Raw genomic sequence first — 26,207 nt, 5'->3', positions numbered from 1 at the left:
ACAACCAACAAATCATGTCCTCTCTATCAATGTGGTGATCAGTTTGAATACGAAGTTTGTGCGAACCAACACAGAAGGATCCCAAGGAGATCCATATGGTATGGCTCCAACATAGAGACAACTAGTGTAGGTATGTGATAATCTCATCTTGTATTTCAAGAAAGTGCTCAACATTGAACCTCATCCGCAGTCACAACCCACCTGGGGGGTTACTCTAGGTCATGAAGATGTATCATCTCTAAATGTCAAGCCTGACATTCCCGTTCAACTTCTGTTGTGAGGGAAGGAGGTGAGCCGAAGGTTCCAAGGAGAACTGGAATGGGGGGAAGATCGATATCAATCCCAATCAATCTACAGAGAGTGGCAACTTGGGCGTACCAACAACAAGCCCTAATAGCAGTGTCTGAGTCAATGACAACAACATAAGAGCAATAAGTCAAGTAAGAGTAACAACGACGGCCATCCATAGAGTCCGCAAAATCACGGAGATGGTGAAGAAACTATATCAGATCGAAGATGGCTCCATGTCTGAAGCAATGGGCCCAAACTCGACAAGAATAATACTGTAATGTCCCCATTTTTAACAGGTTCTTGCAGTTGAATTGGTTATTTCACCATCGCAACCCTCGTGAGCTGATTATTCATTTAAGGGGCTCAATTGTGGGGTTATAGTCTTTCCAGCAACCTATGGTGTGTTTTGGCTTCGTGTTAGGGACTTGCTATTTATAGTAAGTCAACAGTTGGTTCCGATGAGCTCAATTGAGTTAGACGAGTTGAGTGATGCTCTTAGTTTTCATTTCAAGCTTTTGATTTGGGCTCCAAGAATCTTGGGCGGAGCATCTATTTATAGTAAGTACCCCATCCAGTTCATCCATTGTCTTTCTTAATTAGGATCACTTCGGTGTTGTCAAATTTCGATTTTGATGCCTCTTTAGTCATTTTCGCAAGAAAAGTGAATTATTATTATTCATCTAAATATGCTGAGGTTGCTACTTTTGTTGGTATTGTTTATTGGCCACCTAAGTGTCATAGCTCATTGGAACCGAATTGAAAAGTTATAAATGTTGAGCACAAGAAACAATGGCCTCACCTGTAAGAATTTCATGATATGGTTCAAAGGATCATTTTTGGGAGCCAAAAGATACTAATAAATTATATTAATGGCATGTTATAAAATGATATTGTCTTGACGAAGCTTCTTAAGTGAAGTTGTATTTAGGAAACTTGTGTCACTGGGAGATTATAAATATGAGCCCATTTGATAAGAAAAGCATCCAATTATTTGGTTATCTTATTTGCTTTTGTTGTCTCCGTGAGTTTTCCAAGTTAATGGATTTCTCTGCCCTTGCTGAAGTATAAGGATTTGAAGTTGAGTGTGTTTTTCCACAGCTGAGGTATTGCAATTAAGTTTGAGAATTATTCTATGTAATAACCCTGTTCGGTTATGGCTCTAACAATACCACTTATTCAAACATTTGACATTTCAACAAACACTTGGCAAACAATCCAATTATCACTGAATATATGGTATTTATAATTCCAAAAGACAGTATTGAAAAATGTAACAATTATTCACAAATTCAGTTAACCTTAGCCTTATACATTGCTCAAATAAATGTCAAGCACTGGTATATAAATCTGCCGTGTGAATTTGCACATTTAAATCTGAAACAACAAATGGCTCACAACAAATTCTGATTTTATTTATTAATTTACTGTGCTTCAGACAATATGCTGCAACAATTCATCAGTGCTGAAAATAGAGAATTACACCAAATAGATCTTGAACCTATTCATAGAAGCCTTTCAACAATCAGAACGCAGGCCTCTAAATTCAAATGCGGCCTGCTCTTATTTCATTCGCAAACCCTTTCAAGTAAACTGCAAGTCTTTTGTTATGCACGTTGGAAAGGAAAAGTCTCCAACCTCGAAGAAGCAATAATAGGGCCAAGAAATATCAAAACACTGCTATAGATAATAAAACAGCAGCTGAAAACATGCACAATGACTTTCCCAATTCCACCAATAACAAAAAACTCCAACTTTTCATAAACAGTATGCCACAATAGAGAGGAAAACAATTGCAATACCTCAGCTGCAATTGCATAGATAATTTAAGGAGAATCAGCCTCCAAGCAAGATTACCAAATGCTTATACCTCAACAAGGGCAAAGGAAAACAATTCAGGAAATTCTTCACAGGCAACAAAATCAAATAATTAATTGGATGTCTTTCTCATCAAATGGCCTCATATTTATAATCTTCAAAGTGGCACAACTTTCCCAAATGCACTTCACTTAAGAAGCTTCCCCAACACAACATTAAAAATATAATAAAGTGTCATTATAATTTAATTTATTAATTGCTTTTGGCTTCAAAAATGACCTTTTCCACCATAACATAATATTCAAAAACACAAGTCCATTGTTTCTTGTTCCCACGATTTAAATTTTTTTGTCCTGGTTCCAAAGAGCTATGATACTAAGGTGACCAACAAAAATAGCAACCTCAGTGTATTTAGATGAATAATAATAATAATTCACCTGTCTTGCGAAAACAATTGAAGAAGCATCAAAATCAAAATCTGACAACAACAAAGTGATCTTGATGATTAAAGACGATGAATGAACCTAACTAGGTGATCAACTATAAATCACCGCTCCCTCCAAGATTCTTGGAGCCCAAAACAGAAGCCCCAAACAAAAACTGAGAGCATCACTCTACTCTTCTAACTCATTTGAGCTCATCGGACTTACTATAAATAGTACATACCTTAAATGGAACCAAAACACACCATAGGCTGCTGAAAAGCCTATAACTCCACAACTGAGACCCTCAAAATCTCACTGTCAACTCACAAGGGTCGTGATGGTGAATTGACCAAGCCAACTGCAAGACCCTACTAAAAATGGGGACATTACATTCTAATTCAATTGTCTTCCATGTTTGTATTTTCCTGTTGCTTTGGAAGGACAAATTAGTGCTGAAGGAAATTATATGCGAATCAAGAGAATTTCCTGTTGTTAATCCGTCACCCCTGCAAATTGAATATTGAACATTCTCCATTAACCTGTGAGTAGCATTCAAGCCCTGCAATCTGCTATATGTATCTACGATCTGACTTTATCAAGCTTGCGTTTGACAACTGGGCTCTATTACATGGTGCAATTTTGGGTTTGGTGTTTATAGTTTGCTATATCTGCAATAGACACCTAGAATTTGAGGGCTTTGGAGGCGCTAGAATTTACTGCAATTTGGGTTGTTTGTAATTCCGAACTCTAAGTGCCCAGTTGCTTGATTGGCAGCATTTTGGGAGGCTGAGATTATCACCCTTAGGTTCATCATTGAATATAATCAATTAATGCTCAATGTTCAATAGATGTTATGTGTATTAGCTATGTATGTTGTGGAATTTGCAGTTAATTGATAATCCAATATTATAGTTGCACCATAGTAATAGTTTGGTATTTCCTCCAGTATTGTAATTCTAATTTTTTGGGCATATTATTGGCTAGCATTTGAAAGTGGCATGTTATTATTATATTGCAAATTTCAATGAAGTTCACAAGATTGAAATATAAATCAAAGTATTATAAGAGCTACATGCCAAATATTTGTTGAAATGCCAAACTGATGAATTGTGAAAGAAACTAATGTTTAATTAGGCTATCACCAGTTGAGGGTTATTACAAATATTGTACGGGGTAGACCAATGACATCTAATAATACACCGGAGGAGAAGCGTTTGTACACACTTGATCAAAATCCAATCTGAATCAAGGAGGGAGGGACCCACACCACAGAACCATAAAGCACGGTCGGCCTGACTAAGGAGTTCATGAGAGACAACTTAGACATAGTGTCTTATAAGAGATGTCTAAAGCACTCTCTCTCCAACATAGCAAGGGAGCCCAACCCTTTACAAATCCTAGGTTGGATAGCAAATCTCAAATTGAAGATGAGAACTTAACTTTGAGGTAAGTATATGAAGAAGCAATCTTAATCTTCTGGCCCTGAAAGTAAAAATGGAGAATTGAAGTCTTCAAGCAGTTGAAGAACATGACCCGAGTCTTACTTAGGTTCACAAAAAGTTGGTGCAAGTCGCAAAAGGATGCAAGCCCATCGAAAAATCTCTAAAGATTCCCTGGAGAGGAGGTCAAAAGCACCACATTATTGGCAAAGAGAATGGAGATCAAAACTTGGTGTAGGTAGTTGCCATCACCGAGGAGCGAGGAATCTCTCAAAAGGGTCTCAAGCTCATTGATATAAAAGCCAAACAAGATGGGTGAGAGAGGAAAGCTCTACTTCACCCCAATCGTGCTCTGGATAGGATCGGAAAACCCAACCCTCAAGAGTCCTAAATCTGCCGAAAACATTCTTATAGAGCCTCATGATAGCAATCAATAATATCTCAAAAATCCCAATGTCTCTAAGTAGGGGGTGGAATCAAAAGCCTTACGAAAGTCTACAAAATAGCAGTAGACTTTCGTTGAGCAGTGTCAGGCCTCCTTAATAATAGCTCGTAGTGTCAAGATATGGTCCATGGTCTGATAGTCTGTCTGAAACCCTGCCTCGCCCCTGGCCAAGAAAAATTTCCTATCAAGCTCTCTAGATGAGATACTATTCAGCACCGTGGCATACAGTTTATCAAAGGTGTGCCCAATCATGATGGTCCTATAGTTAGCAGGGTATGAAGCCACCCCAATCTTATGTATCTGATAGATCACATGCCTCAACCAAGACTCAAGGAAACCAGTGCACACAACCCTATTGAAGACCATCAGAAGGAAGTATATCAATGCAATAATACCAAGCTGAAAAAGCTCAACCTGGAATCCATCCTCTTTGCCATCATATTGCATCCCATAGATCTAGCGGCCTTGTAAATGTTGGAGGGAGTGAATAAGTGGCAGTGAGGGGGGGGGGGGGGGGGGGGGGGGTGTGAGGCCGACGGGGGCCTGGTTAGGAATATCATAAAGGGTGGAAGTATGGGCAGTGAGGGAGGAGAGGTCCAAGGTGGAAGATTGGGGGGTGGCGAGGAAACAACATGTGACAGAGAAGCTTGGGGTGATGGATGAGCAAGTCACCAAAGGATTTGCGTTGAGACGAATGAACAATCATTTCTTATGGTGAACAAAACAAAGGTGAGAGAGTCGCAACCGACTGAAAATGGGGGACTTAGTGGCAAATGTTGAGCACAAAGAGCAGTGAAAGGTTTTACAATCGTCACCATACCAATGCTTCATAGGACAGGTATTCAGCACATGGGGCTGAGGGAGGAGGGAGTGATATGGTGTGGGATGGAGAGGAGAGCCGAGGTTTTATGAGGCTTCATGAGGGAGAAGAAAAGGATGTTTTCAAAAGAGGATTTATGAGGTTGACCTTAGATCAGAGGATTGCTTTTGATATCATTCCCTCAATTCCTTAAGGTATTGAAGATGATGGCACATGTATGATTCATGACTTGTATCAGAACATTGTTTTGCCCCCTTTTTGATGACTACAAAATGATGAAGAAACAGATATCAAGGGTAGAACTGCTCAAGTTTTGAATAGATCTCATTATAGTTCATCACACACAAGAGTGCCCAAAGAAACGAATACTAATGCTCAAACACTCTAATGCACACCAAGGAACCTAACACCACAAGATAGAGCTTCTAGTGCAGATACACAATCGAGTGGAGACAATGACCCACTCGAGAAGAATGAGAAATTCAAATCTACATATGAACTAGTGTTGTGACAGTAACCAATAAAAGGAGAGCTCTTCTGCAAACCAATTCATCTAAGGAGGATAGACATTTCCCGAATCAATTGGGGGAGGAAAGTCCTATAGTCTCCTTAGTAAACAAAGATCCTAAGACCCTTGTATTCAATGATTCCATCCTCCCATCTAATCTTAATGGTAATACTTTATCAATCCAAGCTCTCATAAGTGCCTCGTCCACTCCACGACTTGGGAAGGCCAAGGTTGATATAGATGTACACCTGTCAGGTGAGACTTCTAAGCCTAAAAAGGCAAGGTAGATGGGCAATAGGGTAAAAGATCTCCAAACTTAACAATATGTGCTAGAAATTACTGACCCTAATGTAGATAAGAATAAGCATGAGATCACAAAGGGGGAATTTAATATAAGAAAAATAGATATGGGACCTTTGACCAAAGGAGACATCTATCGTGTCGAGTTCTTTGTCTCTATAAATTCTAAAAGGAGCAACGCATGAGAAGAGAAACTAGAACTCGCTCAACATGTGGATACTCTCACTTCTTCCATCCAATATGCCTTACTTGTTGAACACATCCCAACTAGCCCATCATTGGGGCTATCTATCATAGAGCTCATCAACTTTGATAAGATAGAATTTATTCAAGCAATTGCAAAAGCAGTGGATGATTGCTTAAGTTAGGTGATATCAAAGGGATGTCTTTCATTGAGCATGGGCCGAGAAACTATAATACATTCAAGGAGATGATAAACCTTCACAGACTGCGTTGCGAAAGGTGAAAAAGGAAAACGGTAAGTTGTGTGTTGCCTTCTTAGAAATGCAAGAGATAACTAAATTACCACTTTCTATATTGACATTAGAAGATATTGTTTAGAATCCTTATCCCATTACTATTACCATTAGGATAGAGATGTTAGATTGGAAACACCACACTACTAAAGAATTTTAGTCCAACCTCAAATCATCTATATTTAAATTCATGAGCCTCCAGTGCGATCTTAAAGTTTTTTCCACAATCAGTACAAGTATATTTGGAGATCATGGGAGAGAAATGTTAGAAGTGGATACTGATAAAGATGCCTTCCTCCAAAAAGCCAAGGGTTCTGCAAATACAGTTGGTTTTAGATAAGGTTTTAAATATCCCATGGAATCAAGGAAGCCAATAAAAATTTGGGGAAGTGGAGGATAAGAGTTGGGGCTACATCTGAACCTGTCGAGGAACAAATATCACCAACTCTCATAAAACACAAAGCATACAAGAAAGGACAACCCCACAAGTAGAGCAGAAAATCTAGGGTAATATAATGCATACTACGGCACATGTGCAACAAGAGTTAGATGAATAGGAAGAGCTTGAACAAAAGGAGGTGGAAGAAGAGGAAGAGACTTGTTAAACAGTTGTTCTTTAGTTTTAATTTCATGTTTCCCTTCTTCCAAAGTCAGTTTTGAAAATGTCGATCATCAAGAAATTGGCGGTTACCAAAGTCAATCTTGATATTACATGCTTATATATAGTTTAAAAAAATTGTGTGGAGTTAGCAAAAAATGACTATCTTGAAAAAAGGCTTTAATGAAAAATAGTATTTAATGTTCCCGAACAGTTTTGGTGATGTCCCTGAAAGTTTCAAAAATTTTCCAAACAGTTTCGGAGATGCTCCCCTCGGGTAGTCTTTCCAGTGCCTTAGGTAGTTCTCCTCTATGCCTCTTTCCAGTGCCTCAAGTAGTTCTCCTCTGTGCCTTAGGTAGTCTTTTCAATGCCTCAGGTAGTTCTCCTCCGTGCTTCGGGTAGTCTTTCCAATGCCTCAGGTGGTTCTCCTCCGTGCCTCGAGTAGTCAGTGCATCAGGTACGATGGAATCAAGAGGCGAAAAGGGTGACCGTACGGTCCAAGAAGGATGTTTGCACGGTGATGGGTAAAGTCGTACAATAGGTGTGTAGGATGTTCGTACTAGAATGGAGGGAATGATGGTCGTACGATTGTTTGGAGGCCATACAGGATGCTAAGGAGATGGTCGTACGGTTGTTTGAAGGTCATACGAAATATTATGGAGATGGTTGTATGACTGTTTAATGTCCTTACAAAGGGAGTCCAGTCGGTGGATGGTGTCGGATGTGGTGCACGATGATGTAGTATGGCAAGGGAAATGCAGAGCAATTTGACAATGCAATATGTAATGCAAATGCAATATATTTAACACAAATGACTTGCAGGAAACCAGATACCAAATAGATATACACTTGTGCCAAACAATAATAAGATTCCACATACAAAAGATGTTCTAATTTTCCAAATCCGAGCCAAGTACACAGACAGAATAGGGTGAGGATTGAATCCCACCGAAACCGCACGAGCCAAATAGGGGAGGTCTTTCACTTCCGAAATGGCGAACAACAAGGAACTCCAACCGGAATTCACAGTATAGAGAAAATAATCCAAATTGCCTACTAACTACAATCTATTTGTCGTGCTTAAATACCCATCGGATAAACATCCCGAGGGTTTACAAAAATAGCCGACAGTCAACACCTACGGAACAATTAAAAATGGGTCCAAGATATACTAAATCAATCGGAACCCATCAATACAAACATTAACAACTTGGGCCCCAAATTAATTAAAATTGGGAACATTACATAGTATCTAAAATGTGACCTAAGTGTTACAATTTATGGAATACCTTTTTTCCTATATTAAAGGACAATGACTATACTATGCTATTATCTATTTGTATGTTTAGGGTTTTAGTTGTTCAATTTTTGTTTCAATATTCAACTTTGTGGGGAACTGAAATGGTAATCTATAGATGTTGAGTGAATTTTGTGATTAAGGAACTTTGTGTTCCATCTATATTATCAAACTTAGTTACTTATTCCCTTTCAAAGAAGTTTCTAGTGAAAAGTTCAATACCTTACTTGTTTTCCAATAAAAAGCATCTTGGTTATCTTGGTAACTGCATCTTCTAAAAAATGTAGAGAGTCGATGTAGAAGGTTATCATACCTAACACAATTGTTCATGCAAATTGCGACTTGTTGGAAGCAGTTGGTCCAAAATGCACTAAAGTTGACAATATTCAAAATGGAAAAGCATGTTCCAAAAAGCATCTGAAAGTGGGAAGGCTTGAAAAGGCACGACGAATGGTCAAGTCTAGAAACATTTCTAAGAGGGAATGAATTGGCATATAAAGGCACTGAAAAGAGGATGTGGAGATAAAATTCATGAAGTATGGAAAAATTCCTTGATCCCATCCCATCAGCAGCCAAAATGGAAAATCATGAAAAATGGCGAGTGTTTGTCCAATGTGAAAGAATTGAGAAATTTAGTTAAGGAAGAATTTCATCTACATGCCTAGAAATCAAATGAAAGATGTCAAAATCTTGGAAAATCCTTGTACTAGAATCAAGTTTATTAGAAATCTTGGGAAAAAAAGTTGTGGAAAAGAACACTAATGGAAGCATGTTGATTACTCAAATTTGGTTGCCTAAAAATTTTTGGGATCTTCTAAACTCTAGAATTTCATTGCAACTCTTGGAGATCTGAAACCACTCTCAAACTTCCTAACAGTATTTACATAAGATATAGCTTAAAGTATAAAGAATGCATGCTAGAGCGCCAATTTGCCATACCTAAGTAATTTCCAAAATCTCAAATTTCACCTGCTTCAAATGTGCACCCATGGTTTGAGAAATGTTGATGAAGATAAACGCCATAAAGTGAGTTCTTGGAAAATAAAATAAAAACTATCAATGTGAATGTAAAGCATGCAAAGAGGAAGATACGAAATTTGAACAAAGAGAAGGTTTCGAGAGAGAGAAAGCTTGATCTTTTAAGAAGAAAGAGGAGAAAGAATTCTCATTCCAATTCCAATTCCACTATTGCAGATATCCAAGTTCTAAGCAATCTAGTCTAGGACATGCAAGGTTGACTTCAACGATCAAAGTTCAAGTGCAAATGCAAAAGGAAGAAAGCAACATCTTGAAGGTCCTCTAAAAATCTGTAATGTCCCTGATTTAGCAAGTCTTCGGAGTGTGGATTTGTCAGTTCATTATCACGACCCTCATGCACTGATGTCTAGATTTGGGGTTCTTTATCATGAGATTGCTATTTTTGGACTTACTATTTTTAGTCCCTTTTGGTCAAATGCTATTTTTGGATTGAGTTGTTCAAGCAGGATGGTTCTCCGATTCTGGATATTTGATCTCTCTGGAATTCTTTATTGAAGTCTTTTATCAGCATGCTTGTTGACTTAATGATGATTTAATTCACATTTAATAAGCATAGTACTTTATATTATAAAGTGCTATAACATTATATTATAAAGTTGCTTTTTAAGCGAAAGGTGTGAGACCGAAACTAAATGGCTCAATTTGTGTTATAAATACAGCTTTTTGTTGAGGAGAGATCATCTTGAATTTTATATATTTTCTTGCTCTTACCATTGCCTGAGGATTTGATGAAGTTCTGAATTTTCTTCCATTGATAATTGTGCTGAGGTAGACAATTATCCCAATCTCCAACTGTATTAACTGTGGCTCGGGAGATTAAACAATTCTGAAGAAATCGTTAGTGCTGGGTCTGCAATTTGACAACCCAATTGCACATCAATTGTAAGTTTATCAAGAGTGGCGGCTCCTCTGAAGAGTGTCTGAGATTTCTGGGAGTAACGCCTGGAGTGTTGATGCTATTCATCCATAGTGGAAGGCCGATGGTGTGAAGTTCTGACCGGCAGAGATAAATCACAGCTTGGCATCATAATCCTGCCTGTAACACGTCCTCACTGGACGCTATTCTTGGCCGCCAATGTACTGCTGGTATATTACACAGGAAAGTTGGCCATACTCATAATTCCTAAGTTGGCATCAGCAATCTTCCTTGACATATCGAGTGAGGGGTCATCACAAGTGTATGGTGTAGCTCCTTCCTTTCAGCCAGCGGAAGTTTGATAGTGGTCTGCAATTTCAAACAGGTTCCACCACCTTTTTAAGATTGGAAATTTAGTATCATAGATTTGTTATCTACTTTGATTATTGGTGTTGTCAAGAGGTTAGTTGATGAGAAATTTGTTTGTACCCACCATAACCTTTCATTTATAAATAAAATCAAGAAACTTGTTAACTGTTTTTTGGTAAATCTATCGGAGCCAACTTGAGGTCTTTACAAAATCCAAAGGTCTCGGTAAGGAAAGAACAAGAAGGAAGAGTTCACATTCCAAACGTTCAAGGAAAACATTCACGTTCTTGACATTCAATTCAAGTATGAATCATTTCAGAAATGACACAACGGTCATCAAGAATGACGATGAACCACCTTCCAAAATTGGCATGTCCAGATTCTTCGCTTTGAAGGAAAGGACTAAATGACAAGCTATTTTGGGCGGATGGCTATTTGATGCTTAGTGGGACTCTTCGGCCATTGTGGGTCACCTTTGACCATTCTTCCACTAAGTGGACGCCCTTCTTCTTATTGGTCCAAGTAGCCCCTCTCATTAGTTGTAGATTCTCTCTCGAAGCCCTAACCATTGTAATTTGAGACCTATATAAAGGGCTCAATTCTCATTTGTAAAGAACAGATTGGAGATTGTTTCTTATGAGGTACCAAGATAATAAAGTTATCATTGATGTTTGGTGATTCCTTGATGAATTTTGGTGCTTGTATGTTGTCTTTGTTCCATTACTAGAGTAAAAAAAAATTGTGTATCTCGTGATTATGGTGGAATCATCTTCACCATTATTTTTTTTCTTAGGTGATTCCCAAGCGCTACTTTAGGTTGGATTTGATCCATTATGTGAATGCTTTACTTCTATCTTTGATGCGCATTGTTCTTTTGATGGTTTTCATTGGGACATGAAAATTATTTGCACAGCCCTTGAAAATTGTACTATCTATGTGTAGTTGTTGAATTTGGTGAAGCAAAGTTTGGTAGACTTTATCGTAACAATATTCATCTTTCAATCCTTTGGATTAGAATAATATTTCTCAACACTACCCTCACTTACCTTCAGCATATCTTGAAAAACTACAAAAGGGTATGCTCATAACAATATCTTTTGAAAGCTCCCATAGCTAGTATTGTTTAAAGTTGACTTGAGAATTACGTAAGTCCCCTCGTGATACCAGTGAATCACATCAACCATGGAACTTATCCACAATCAAAAACTGACAAAAAGAGACCCTTGGAGTCAATTCTATGATCTTTCGAAATCTTTGCATAAATGTGATTTTGGGCCAGGTAGGATTGGATATCTCAAAATTCCTTTCGACTGTTGGTAGGTAATAAAACACACATCAATACAACCCTATTACATGGAATGACTAAAACAAGAATCTCTTGAGAAAAACACAGCTTCAAATGGCTTTCTCTGACCTAGAGAAGTTTCCTATTAATTTACCTGATATTCCATATTCAAAAAAGCCCTAGACTGCAAAATACTATATCTAGATTACATTTTTTTGATGATGCTCCTTCCAGACCATCAACATGGCTTGTCTCAAACTTGATCAGAGCGAATTAACCTAAAACCAAACAAGAACAAAATTGAAAACTTAGTGACAACAAATGTGGTCGAGAGTATTTTAGAGCTAGCAAAACATCTTAAAAGTTAAAAGTTGTTGCTTAAAGGTTGATTGGAATTTTTACCGAAACATACTAGAGTTTGAGTAAATTCCTAGAAAGTATATGAAAATTTTGGGCACCCTTGGGAATTTGATTTTACACATGCAGATCATGATAGATAAGAGAGGAATCAATCCCTTCCTGCTTGGATATCAAGGTATCTCAGCCCCATTATTCTAACACAGTTGTGTAGATTAGCAACTTTTGAGCGTAAAAGGCTAGATACATTCCCCAACACTCACTGGAAGCCAGCAGGACAGATTTTTGTTACGATTATTTTTTCTACTTAAAACAACCGTAAGCTTCCTCCAAACCTTTCCCTTTTCATTGTGATTTATGAAGAAACTAACACTTCTGTTCTGAGCCCGTCTGTACATGCTTGCACTGCTGCGAACCCTATGTCTGAAATGTAGGAAAACATGGTGGCTCTGACAATTATGAAGTTTTTCTGATATAAATCTCTACAGCTTCAAAATCTACAGAAGAAAAACTGTAAAACTGTAAAACTGTAAAACCTCAAGCTGTGTTGTTAATTGAAATGTGAACCAACTTTAAATTATACCAAATGTACATTTAAAGAGAGATTTTTTTAAGAGATTTGGTTTGATTGCATACCCAGGTTGAATCAAGGAAATTATGGATGCTGTTTAGCCTAATACAGTCTTCATACTTTGCATAGCAACCTGCTCCCACAAAACACACCTACGCTACTATCTAAGATTTTATTTATAAAAGGTGGCACAATCTTTAATCAAACCTAAATATTCCCAACATGCCCCACTAACTAAAAAGCCCATTTTTTAAGAAAATAGTAATTACAATAAAGGTTCATAGAAAGACTTGATCTTCATCAGCACAGTTACCTTTGTGTGGACTACTGGTTGATTCACCTGCTTTGGGTGATAGAAAAATCTCTTGTTATAGTTTTCAAAGCTTTTTGCTTCTACTTGCAATTAACTCAAAACCATGACTCCAAAGTAAGTCTCACTCGGACAATATTGTAGTTTCTTCCTTTCTTCCTCTAATTTTTTCTTGCTTTATAATCTCAACAACAGAGATATCTATTGCTAAAATAATAAAATTATGTCTATATTCTGCTTTAAGTATGTATTGAATTCTTCTCAGGTTCCTTCAAAGATCTTATAGAAACTCTATTTGTCAATGCATTAATCATTTCACATCAGTTCCATGCCAAAATTTTATGAGCTTATGGAATATAATATAAGCTGCAAATGGAATTACACTACATTATTAATAAAATCATACAAACACTAACATTTTTCTTGGGTTTAAAGAAAAATGCAGCTTCCTTGCGCCACGGCCAGCCTAAGTCAAAACACCGTAAGGACCTGCATTGAAAATATTTAATTATTACTACACATACATTAACTAATTTAAATTAAAAATTCCATAAGTCCCTTGAGAAAGGATCTCACCAAAAAAACTCATTGAAGTCATCATAGTTGCGCCATGAAGAATGTGAAGCTTTACCATTGTCACATATTGCCGCTTCCTGCACAGTAAAAATTGGATGGTAAAAACATTTGCTCATTCAAAAGTTTTTTCAAGATCGCTCAGTATTGTGAACTGTACTCTGTTATACATATTTTCAAGACTTTCTTAAAATATTTTCATTATAATCAAACATAGTTTCACCTCTCAACACTCAAAAAGTTGAAACTGAAATTATCAATCATACAGTGTATAACTAGAGACTTCACAAAACACGTCGATAGAGAATTAGAACATGGTCATTGTTAATACAAACAGGAGTTGCAAAGTGTAATGTCCCCACTTTAGCAATCGACCAAGTGTGTGTGCATTAGCCTAGTTCTACATGGTCCTGAGGGCTAACGAAGAGTTTAAAGGGATCTTAGAGTGTTTTGGCCTAGTCATCTCCAATTTGGGCCAAAACGAAGTTGATTTACTTAGTCTCAGGCATACTTACTATTTTTGGTAAGTCAACAGGACACAGGAGAAACTAGTTTTGGTGATTGAATTTGATACTACTCGGCAAGAGCCTTCCAACGAGCTATCACTCATGCTATTCAGAGTTCAATAGCTAATATATTTTAATGCCTAAAGTATTATTAAAGTAACATTTAATTTAGTTATAAAATATTAAAGTGTTACTTTAATATTAAATTTTATGGGAATGTGTGCAAATCAGAAAGGGGTGCCTAAAGGAGACATAAGTGATTATTTTAATATGTTTTATATTGCACATCTTTTATCCCACATTGCTTATGTGAGTTGAATCAACTCTTGAAGAAAGAATAAAAGGGAGCGTCAGTGGCTTCATTCGGCAAGTGGAATATGAGAAGAAAATTGATGTGTGAGTTGCAAATTCATTTTTGGCATTAGAGGACATTTATCCTCCCTTGTGACATTCTAGACATCATTCCCTTAGGGTTTGGCCTTTGGAATTCATTGCTATCAACTTCATTAATAGGCAAATTGGGCGCATTTCCAACTACAGGCGGATTGGGTGTTTGCTCATATCATTCTCGCTTCTTGTCCGATGCTTATGCCATTGTGAAGGGATGATTTTATGAGGGTCTTAGACTAATTGAAAGCAGATTTTACTATAGCAGCACTGTAGCGCGGCACTATTTATATTACCGTAGCAGCAAGATGGGAAGTCATTACTGGAAAATTATGTTATAATGCTGGAGTAATTAGTGAGTTGAAAAGTCTGCTATGTATTTGATTTTATTAGTTGAAAATTAATATTATTTCAGCAGTAGTTCAATCTTCAGTTTGCATATTATTATAAATTCCTTCTTGTTCATGTTATGTGGTTTCAAATCTATGCAAAGACAAAAACAAACAAACATTTTATTTCCGAAGCCATAAAGGGGTTAAAACATTTAACGGAGAAATTAAGAGTTCGATGCAAATTATTTGACTAAATTCCTATCAGCAGCTGGTTCAGTTTTTGGGCAATCCCAGGGTGTTCATTACACAAAGATTAGTTCAAATTAGATTTATTAAAAGTAAAGACTGTCAACCATTTGCTATAATACGTAATTTAAAACATCACAATCTAAATGTTAATATATTCAACAACTACAAGCAATATTATATGAATCATGTTAATAATTCTTAAGACACTTGTTGCAAGATACATGATAATGAAATTCCGTAGTATAAGTGTGTTAGTGACACCTATGGACTCAATCCTTCAGCATCACCTGCAAAACCAAAAGGTGCCTTCCACAAAAAAATAAGGAAGAACAGAGCAATGCTTGATTATGGACATAATGGATTACATTGAATTGGATATCACATCACAAAATGTACATATGATGTCTAGCTTATAAAGGCAATGTTGAGAGATTGGATTAGACAAGTTGTTACACATCTTAATCCTATACAATGAGACAACTCACTTGATGATCTAGGACTCAAGAAATAAAAGTCAAGAAAAGATCTAATTGACAATTAAGACCTTCTATACGGATTCCTAGAACCTAATTAAACTTAGTATGTGAATAGAACCAATTAGGGAACTAGTTAGGAAAAATGCCTTATTCATACAACCAACCCTCCATTAAGTGCAGCTTAAAGACTCTTTGATATATGCAAATAATGCAAAATGATTATGGATCCTAGTTACTAGGCCATGTTAGGTAGCCATTTACAGTGGAATCTCCAACAAATAAGGAAAAGGAGAGAACCCAATGGGACGAAACTCCTCTCGAAAAGAGAGAAAAGTGAAAACAATCAAGGATGAAAGAGTAATGGATAGAGGAGTCAATGGTACCCCTGAAAGACAACATCCATTACAAATATACAATCCAATATCCCTCATAAGAAGGGATGAGATGGATTATGTACCCATTCCCCCCTCCCCACGATGCGTAATGTCCTCCAAAAATGGTAAGTGTTTGAAGACAAAACATTATCCAATGCCTACAAACAACATTTCCCCCTTGAAGAAGATTAGACCATGTGATATATACAAGAATGCTTCCCATTCTAGATAGGAATTAATAGAAAGCAGAATGGAAATGCATGATCATATCTCTGGCATCTGCTCACGTGTTGCCAAGTCCTAGGTAGATGATGATGCCACAATCCAATCAAGTACGTGCCCAATCAAAATAGAAGGTGGCACGCCAAATTCAAGCGCTAACTAATGTTGAGGTAGATCTAAGGACAAAATGATATGAATAGAGTTGTGCCATGATTATCATCAAAAAGAAGAAATAAACTCTCAAGTTGATCCTCCAAATCTCAAATGTGAGACTCCACAAACAAGTCTAAAATATGTGTCCCTCAACTTGGTCCTCCACTTCAAATGATTTTTGTATCTAAATTACAGGAAAAAATCGTTGGAAACTCCCATTCACAAACAAAAGATTTATGTGTGATCATATATTGAGATGTAAGAGTTGCAACAGAGGTCTATTGATTGTAAAGAAACTCAGCTATTGCATCATATTCAAGATCCTGTAATGTATCATCATCAAAGCAGAGATTATCAACATCGAGTGGAACAAGGCAATTTGATATAGGAACATCTAGTAACAGAGAATCATATGGATTCCCATAGATTTCCTAAATCTTGGTCCAAATTGTGTGTGGGCACCTAACTCTTGAGGAACAAGTGTAGGCCTCCTAGAATATGCTTGTACTACTAAATCCTACGATATGATTATTTTATCACACAGAACTAATTTCTTCAAATTTATCGCTAGCTTAGAGATGAATTTGTAAAGATAAGGCAAACAATGGAGCCATCTACAAATGTGTTAGCATGCCTTTTTGCCAAGACTCATAATTGTCCTTAGAATGATTACCAAACAATGAGTTGCATTACCATGTTTACAACAATGATACACTCCCCACAGGTTTAAAGCAGAGAATGATGCACGAAATGGGGCTGAAATGAAGCAATTTGGTCAAAACAACACCCTCCCATGTGTAAGCCTGTCCAAGTACTCCAAAATGCAAATATGGAAAAAATTGAATAAATTGTACATGGGGTTGAATCTAGAAATGGGGCATTGATGACTTGAAGAAACTCCTCATACCTTTCCAACAACACAAGAATCACATAAAACAAGATCATGACTCAAAATTATCACCTCAAAGCAGAAAAACATGATCTCACTTTAACAAACCACTAATTATATTTCATACAAAATTAGCAAAAATGGCTTGCGACATTGACAGATGCTCAGACACAATTTTCCTTCACTATCTCCTATGCAAAAATACGCACTCTTGCAGAAATTTACAGCGATTTGCAAAAAGGCCTTATTTGAACACTTAAGCAGCCAAAAATAAGCCTCTCACACTGAAGCGCTTGGTCACTAATAGAACATTGTGCTTTCATTGGAAAAAGAAAATCCTGCCACTAATTCAAGCTTAGATTGTGAAGCAGCAGCCATTGGAAAATTTTGCACACCACCAAAGAGCTACGCATTGAGAACTAACAATAAAACCATCAGCTATTAATCATAAAACATAGGGCTTCAAACATTTTTTTTTATATTAATTAAAAATCCAAAAAATCAAACTCAATGATCTTCCCTAGGTTTGCATAGGAATGACAGCAGCTAATGCTACAAAGTTCGTAAAGAATTTTCTCTACGAAATATGCAGCCAAAAATTTGCTACCATGTTATGGACTGCTAACATAGGTGGCCGTATGACTGGCAAGCGCAAATGGCAATGTGCAGAAAAATAAAAAGTTTAAGGGCTTGCAGTAAATGCCTCTGCTTTAAATGATTCAACAGTCATAGTGTTTTTGGGCCTTTGTTATTGCTATTGTTTGTTTTGGCCAATTTAATCCACCTTTCCAGATCCAGAAATCATCTCCCACATAGAAAACTTTGTAGATATGACCCCATCTGTCACATTTGGATTAAAAAAGGCAAAATTGAGCTATCAAATGCCCTACAATGGTGAGGTTCACTTGACACCAAAGACCACCTACAAAAAAACTCAAGCACAATAACCTACCAAGTATGATATAGGGCTTATAAATCTAGAGCTCTAATACCATGCCAGAGTAATTGATGGACTTAGTCCTCCAAGATCACCTACAAAACCAAAAGATGCCTTCAACAAGAGAGTAACAAAGGAAAGATAATGCTTGAATAGGGACACACCAGAAAAGATTGGATTTGATATTATATCACTACATATGATATATTGCTTCCAAAGGAAACTTACTAAGATAGGATTAGAAAGAATTGTAACGTGTCTCAATCCTTACAATAAGACAACTACCTTGATAGTTCTTAAATGACGTAGGTCTCAAGAATTAAATACCATAAGATAAGATATGATAGGCTAAATACCTAGTTAGGAAAAACGGCTTATTCACACCACCAAAATAAGATGAACACAGTAGGGAATTAGGAGAGTCATAAAGCCAGAATGGTTGCGGGATATGATACAAGGAAGAGGAATTGTGGAGCTTGAACCGATTGAGAATGTAGAAGGCATTATGCCTCACATACGGAAGAGAAAGAGAGTCAGCCACTAGGAAGGGTGGTCAAGGAGATTAAAACTGATTCAGGGACTCGCAAAGTCCAAATAGCCAACCCAAAGCATGGGCAAGACCAGCGCTAGCATTCAGCCGCATGATTATGAAATAATTTTCACACAATATGGGAGCTACCACAAAGAAGCTAGAATTCGAGGAAGCTCAAGATTCCATGCTTCCATGCTTTTGACAGGCTTTGGGAGTTGTTCCAGCCTATCAAGAACAAAGCCATACCTCAATTGCAAGCTTCAACAGAAGTTCCCGAACAGCTATTGGAGAGAAGTAAGGTGATCAAAGCAGGAGGATTGAGGGAGTTAACCCCACAGTAATTTTCCTTAATCCATAGGCAAGATACCTTGGAAAGGACACTGCTCATCTTGGTGTCTCCATCCTAAATATTACTGAAGAAGCCAAAGGGGTCACGAAGGTTACTTTCCACTTTGAGGAGAAAAAAGAAGAAAACATGAGCTTAGAAATTTTGAAGGAAAAGTTGAAAACATAACCATTGAGGAAAATGGTATTTCAGAAGGAAGCATTTGAGAAGATTCTCATTTCCCAAACTTCTCATGGCTTCAGCCAAGAAGAATGCAGCAGAGTGGGAGAAAACAATTTCTACAACTAAAACTGAGATGGACTTAACAGATAAGACAAAAATACACCCATGCCTCCAATAAATGAGCTCAACAATATTTCGTCCAGGTTCATCAAATTGGCAAATAAAGAAAAAGACAAAGGAAATCATATTTTGACTGATAATTTGATGTAAGCCTAAGTGTGGCAAACAAATTTCTCATTGGTTATTAGTTTGGAATGCTTAATTTGATTGGCCCACATTTTGATATCATTTGGTTGGTTGTAACTACTCTATAAATTTGCTATTGGCCCATTTTGGGATACTTGAATCCCATTGGTCAATGAGGTCACTAATTAGGGTTTGTAGGATTCAATTTGGGCCATTGATTCCAATTTAATCTTGGTCGTTCATTGTATTTGAGCTCCCTAGGAAAGGCTTGTTCCTCTCATTTGTTACGGGATGTTGAAGAATTGTTGCAAAAATAATGTCAAATTTGCTCTACTTATCATTGTTGTGTTTAGCATGGTGATTCATTGTGAACAAATTTGAATTATTGCATGGTTATCTTCATCCTCACTTAGAATAGATTTCAACTTCAAGTGGTTCAAGATAGAATAGAATTTTCTATAGTAACTTACTTGGATGAAAAAAATTGTGGATGTTCACTTAATAGACACCAACATAAAACTAGGCCACTAGCCTCTTGCTAGTTATAAGTGTGCCTTGTGCGGTTATCTACTGACTAAAAATGCTCAACTTCAATTGATATTCAGTCTTTAGTTTGCATCCATTGATGAATTGAAGAGGATATATTGATTTGAAAACCATTTGAGTATACCATGAAAGCGTGCACTAGGTGGGTGGAGATGTTGACAAAATTGCAACTAGTAGAGTCCAAGTCATTTACACTTCCTTACATTCATAGTTAGAAGTAGAAGTAGAAGTTAAGTTGAGAGTTCAAGAGTTGGAAAACAAAAAAACTATATTTTCATTGCACATTGTGAAGCCAAATCCATAAAATCCAATTGATAAGTCTTGAGAAACAATGTAAGTCCCCGTAGTGATTCTGACACTAGCATCATTTTACTGAGCAAGTATCCACACTTTAAGGATTCTTTAAGTCATTTCATGATCTTACTTTGCAAGATTAGCATGAGAAGTGACCTTATTCAAGAGAGGAATGAGTATTTAGTGTTTCACTTTGAAATATTGAACGTTTGATTCTGCTTATTGTAGTGAAACAAAAATCACATCAACACCACCCAAACCAAAATGTTGAGTCACAAGGAAGATGGTTCTACCAAGGCAATGAAAAAAGCTTCTAATGTTGTGAAATTGAAGAATGTATAATATGTAAACACATGGAAGTGGTTGAATCTTGTATCTAATTTTTCTTCGGCCCAGCATTTTATGCTGCATGTTCTGTCTCTTTCAAATAAATGTTGGAAAATGTAATTGGTGCCAGTCTGTACTCAAATCCCCCCATTCCTTTTAAAAAGCTAAGAGAGGGTTCTAAGGTGACTGCAGTTATAAAAAAATGAGGCAATCTCAGATAAGCGATTGCAGATCTATCATCGTCAGTAGGTGGATCATTATAAGATATTGGTTACCCATTGATATCACCAGCTCATGTTTAGTTAACTCTAAATCTCTTATAACCATTCATTTCTCAAGAAAAAGCAATGATGCAAACAAGCAAATTTTCTAGAACCCCATCTTGCGTGAATCTGTTGAACAGCCTATCAAAAGATTGGACAAGATGAATTAGAGACATGCAAATGTTTCACATACAAACATCACATTGGTCCTGTTTTCTTCATATTTTTTTCAACGAAACAAGTATGAAACACCACAAATACAAGACTGGCTACATTATTTTGCTGGAGATAATGTTTGACGTGTAGAAGCATCTTACAATAAATATGTGGGTGGCCGGAGGCAACACAGCTAAAAGAAAAAGTATAAAACCAGAAGATCCTTGACCATGATTTGTGGTCCATACTGTGCTAAGAAAGTGGTGCTTTTATTATCAACTTATTACATTGACAATTTTAATTTATTAGTGTTTCTAAGTGATTTTCATTCTTTATAATTTTAATAATATTATGTTATCCTATCTTAGAGCATTCACTTTTTGGGTTATTATTTTTGTTAATTGTTTGCACATATGTCCTTCATCTTACTTAATGTGCAAATCATAAGATATATTGACACAAACTCTCTAAGAATTCTTAATTGGGATACTTATTTTGGATTTTACAAGGAGCATACTAAACCAAATATGACACAATGGTGGAATGCCGTGAAAACCCAACTCCATATGGTATAATGTGCTCCAAAACCTAAATGATACATACCAATGATCAGAAGTGTACCTCCATCTAATGAAGAGAAGAAATAAAGGCCCATTAATGCCGCTTCAAAAAAAGTAAACTGACAAAGATTATATTTACTCCAAATGCAATGACTAGCATTTGTCAAACTTCGTAATCCAACATTCACTAAACTAGAGGCAAAGACAAATAGAACTATCATAGCTCAAGTTAAACCTATTAGACAGTGGATGTAGCATGGCAAGAATACACAAGAGTTGACAATACTTGCCCCTCACCTCCTTTACAGATTATCAGTTCCTCTACTACAAGACCAAAAGACCCCAAGTATCATCAGACCCCAACAGCAGGTGTGCATGTTCATCTTGAAGATGCCACACACGAGTCACAAAAGTGACTGTTTGGATTCAACTGGATAAGGCGACACTCACAGTAACAGTAACTTAGATACAAACTCTTAACTTATTGTAATTTCAGCAAATATTGATTAAGGGTGTCCTCGAATTTGTACGGTTTTGTCATTTTGTAGATGAAACTTGCAGCCTTAAGGCATTTTGTCGTAATTTTTATGATATATATGTAGACATTGACAACTGAAACAGTTAAATTTTGTTAACTTGTTCATCAACTCTCCTATGAAATCCCAATTCAACACTAACATTGTGTTAAGACTCTATATTGCATACTATGAATGTTATGAAATCCCAATTCAACACTAACACTATGTATTAAGACTCCATACTGCATACAATGAATGTTCTATCAATGTTACATATTAATATTTGAAATTTCCTACGTTTTGACATTCTACCTAGTTTTTAATAGCTATGTCATCCCAAACCCCATTCTAATGTAATGAAGAATATTCATTTCTCCAATTTCACTTTATACACAAAAATTCACTTGCAGAACATACAAAACTTTTAAGAAACAGTACATCATATTATTTACACAAAGGAGTACCGCTGCTATGGTTTCATATAATGGCAAGATGACTTGTTGAAGAAAGGATACTCCATCAGAAACAACACAACTCTTAGCTGGCTGTACCCATTGTTGTCGCAATATTTCTTCTAGCTCTCTTGCCATCTGCACAGAAGTCCACACTTAGGATCAAAACAGTGAACAGAGTATCATATAAATAATTAAATACTTGAAAGAACTACCACAGAAAAGCTCATGATATTTCAAAAGTGGCATCCAATATGACATATTCTCTTTCCACTGATTTCCCTTGACGCTGGCATCACCTTGCATAGATTTGCAGAGAAAAGTGTTTTGCCTTCACCCTTTCCAACTTTGAACAATTTTATTTTTCAAATTAGTGCAAGTCCCATACTTTGTATTAATATGAAAATATTACATATGAGATAATAAACCAAGTCATAGAAGAACGAAAATCTGGCCTAACTATAGCAACCAGAAGAGAAAAACTACTAAGAAAAACTACCTAGTAGCCCCCAACTACATATAAACTGCTAGTAAAATATGGACAGAGCTATAAACAAACTAAATAACAGAAATTTAAGAAATGTGCAAGTATCTTCCTTCCTTGAAGTGAACTTTCCTTTCCCATTGCCTTCTTGGATTCGAGAAGTCTCAGCACGAAAACCTTCGGCAGAATGTAATTCGATGGCAGCAGTGACCAGAACTTTGAATAAACATAGATCAGTTTAGTCTATTGATTTTTTTTTAACGAGAGGTATTAACATTTTTCGGCAAGGGCTTGACCTTACGCACTCTCTTACTTACAGTATATTGTTGCAAAAGGTACATTTGTTTGTACAAATTGTTATCTAAATCCTAAACCATTCATTAAATGTGATACAGGTTATAAACAATTTTGAATCTAGATCCAATGAGGGAGTACTTTGCTTTACAGTATCTTACAGCTGGAGTTGGACAATAGCTCTACAAAGATTTTTGTTTTTTGAAATTAATATTAAAACACAGTAGTCAGACCATTCTTTAGTTAAACAACTGTGTTCTCTCTGGAGGGCGGATGAGTGTTTTGAAAGAATAGTGATAACTTCTTTGACGAAGCTAGGAAATTCGAAGGTCTACTCATACACAAAGAGAATACACTCCTGAACATTTTTGTGCCTGAAGATTGTGAGCATCCAAAACAGTGAATAATTCTACTTCAGGCAGATGATTATAGCTTATTTATGATATTAAACACACCTCTAGAATCAACAATAAACCTAAACAGTAGATTATTTGACTTTCTGTTTGTGAATTTGGCAGTTTATTTAATTTCCTGAGGATTTCAAATGACATTACCATTTAAGGCATCTTCTCAAGGTGGAAGAGAGGCATTTGGTGGTCGTTTTAGAATCTAAGCTGAATGGAGATAAGAATTTGTTCAAAAGTCTTTGATAGCTCATATTGGAACAATCAGATAGACAGTTATAAAATGTTTTTGTTTCAGAGGTCTTTAGATACAAAAAAGATACTGCCTGTGTCTGTTCCTACTCTTGGTTCCTTTTGATATATAGAAAGACTGCAGGGCGATATTACTTGTTAAAAGATTCAAATCGGAGAATTATAAGAATACTTGGTATATAAACTGTAATTCACAGACAATAGCTGTACCTGCATCGATATTTTTACCCATGTTTTCTTGAATCTATAAAAACACAAGAGTTGAACTTGTGAAAACTCACCCAGCAAAAAGACTAGAGAACTTGTCAACTCGAACAGTGCTCTCAGAGTTTACAAACTATGATTTTTATAAATACAGGACAACGCACATCACATTTAGAACCCAAGAAGAAGTTTGTAATCTATGGTATGCAATGGAATATCCATTTGTATTTTTTTCCCTTAAACAGAAGTTCTAACCCATAAAGCTTTGAGTTATTATAGCTTTTAAACTAACAATTGCACCTTAATGTGCAATGGGTACACCGTAGAGATATGTAAAGTCAACTAAATATTTGTCCTCTTGTGTGTCCCTCCCTCTCATCCTCCCTTTATCAGTCTATCTCACCATCTATATCTCTTTCTATATCTCCTTCTCTATCCCCCTAGATCTCTTTCTATCTTTACCTCTCCATCTATCTCTATCTCTCTATCTAATTTTCTATTCATCTCTCTATCACCCCCTTCCTATAACTTTAAAATTCTTTACATCTCCATATTTCTTCCCCCATCTCTCCCCTTATCTCTATCTCTATCTTATTATTTCTCCATGCCTCTCTATCCCTGTATATCTCCCCATCTTTAACTATCTCTATATACCACTTTCTACCTCTATCTTTATCATTACATATATTCGTCCCTCGTTTTCTCTTCTTTATATATTTATATCCACTATCTTCCTCTATATCTCCTTCTCTCCATATCACTTTGCTTCTCAATCTCCGTCTATATACCTCTCTCTTCTTCTTCCCTCTACACCTCTCCCTCTTTCTATTTCATGCGCCCCCCTTCCCCCACCCCACCCCTCTCCCCTCCCATTTCATTCTATATCTCTCTCCACATCTTTGTCCCCTTATCTCTCCTTTTGCCCTCTATATATCTATCCCTTTCTATCTCTAAAAAAGAATTTCAGAAACCCAACACTAACAAATATAAAACAATTATTTTCTACTATATATAGATATACCATTCCTAATCATTTTCTAGTGTGTCCTCATTTTCCTTTCTACAAAGGATCAATTTTGAGCTTTTAGATTAATAAAAACTTATATCACAAAACACACATGCATTGCTCGAGTACTTGATCAAACTTAATGTTATATTCAAAAATCTAGCACTTAAACTTTGACTGTAATTTTGACAAACACTTTGGCTTGCTACTTGAAATCTTTGTTCTTTGATTTGGCTCGAGGAATATTTGTTTTCATAATACAACAAGGAGCTCTTAATGTTTAAAAAAATATTAAAGTTTAAGTTGTTCTACCTTGTCGTTATTAGTTATATGACATGATGTATTTTTTATCTTGTTTTTTTAGTAGGGGTGGCGATGGGGGTGGGGGGTTGTGGGGTGGATGGGAGGAGGATTGGATGACAAGGAAAAAGTTTGAGTTGAGAAGTGGGTAGGCAACCGACACTTCTTTGTACTTGCTTTGTATTTGAGGTAAAGTGATCTTTTTGAATACTTGCACTCAAGAAATCTTGAGTGTGCAATCTTGCAGTCGAAAGGGAAAGAGATGATTTAAAATTTAAATACTTTGGTATATATAATTTTATTTGAAATTCAATAAATTAGGTAAAATGGATCTTGTATGTCAATCATTTGGATTTGGTTGTAGTTATTTCTTTTGGCTTCCACACAATTATTACATTAAATTGGGCCTAGATCCTCTCTTGACCTCTTGCAATCATAGTCCCGCATTCCTTCCCTCATGTGCCCAATCATTGTTTCTCTAGCGCACCAACCAACCCTTGAGCAAAGTCTATATTTAAAGTAGAGATAGCATTTTGATCTTTTAGGCGCCACCCTATCATCCA

General features: G+C 36.5%; 1 protein-coding gene across 4 annotated transcripts in view; it reads right to left on the bottom strand.

The window, feature by feature from the left end:
* The window catches only part of LOC149541921 (callose synthase 9-like), a 185,758-nt gene that overhangs the window by 128,470 nt on the left and 31,081 nt on the right, over window positions 1-26,207 (bottom strand). For all 4 annotated transcript variants that reach the window (XM_089796976.1, XM_089796977.1, XM_089796978.1 and 1 more), the window contains exons 11-13: window positions 22,713-22,838; window positions 13,777-13,853; window positions 13,617-13,689 (exon numbers count right to left, since the gene is read on the bottom strand). In XM_089796976.1, the coding sequence (XP_089653102.1) occupies window positions 13,617-13,689; window positions 13,777-13,853; window positions 22,713-22,838 (276 nt within the window). The remainder of the gene's footprint in view (window positions 1-13,616; window positions 13,690-13,776; window positions 13,854-22,712; window positions 22,839-26,207) is intronic.

The sequence above is a fragment of the Cupressus sempervirens genome, chromosome 8, assembly GCF_028749045.1.
Source record: "Cupressus sempervirens isolate cs-2001-9-10 chromosome 8, ASM2874904v1, whole genome shotgun sequence".
NCBI lineage: Eukaryota > Viridiplantae > Streptophyta > Pinopsida > Cupressales > Cupressaceae > Cupressus > Cupressus sempervirens.
The sequence above is the reverse complement of the archived record's forward strand: the minus strand, read 5'-3'. Positions and strand labels throughout refer to the sequence as shown.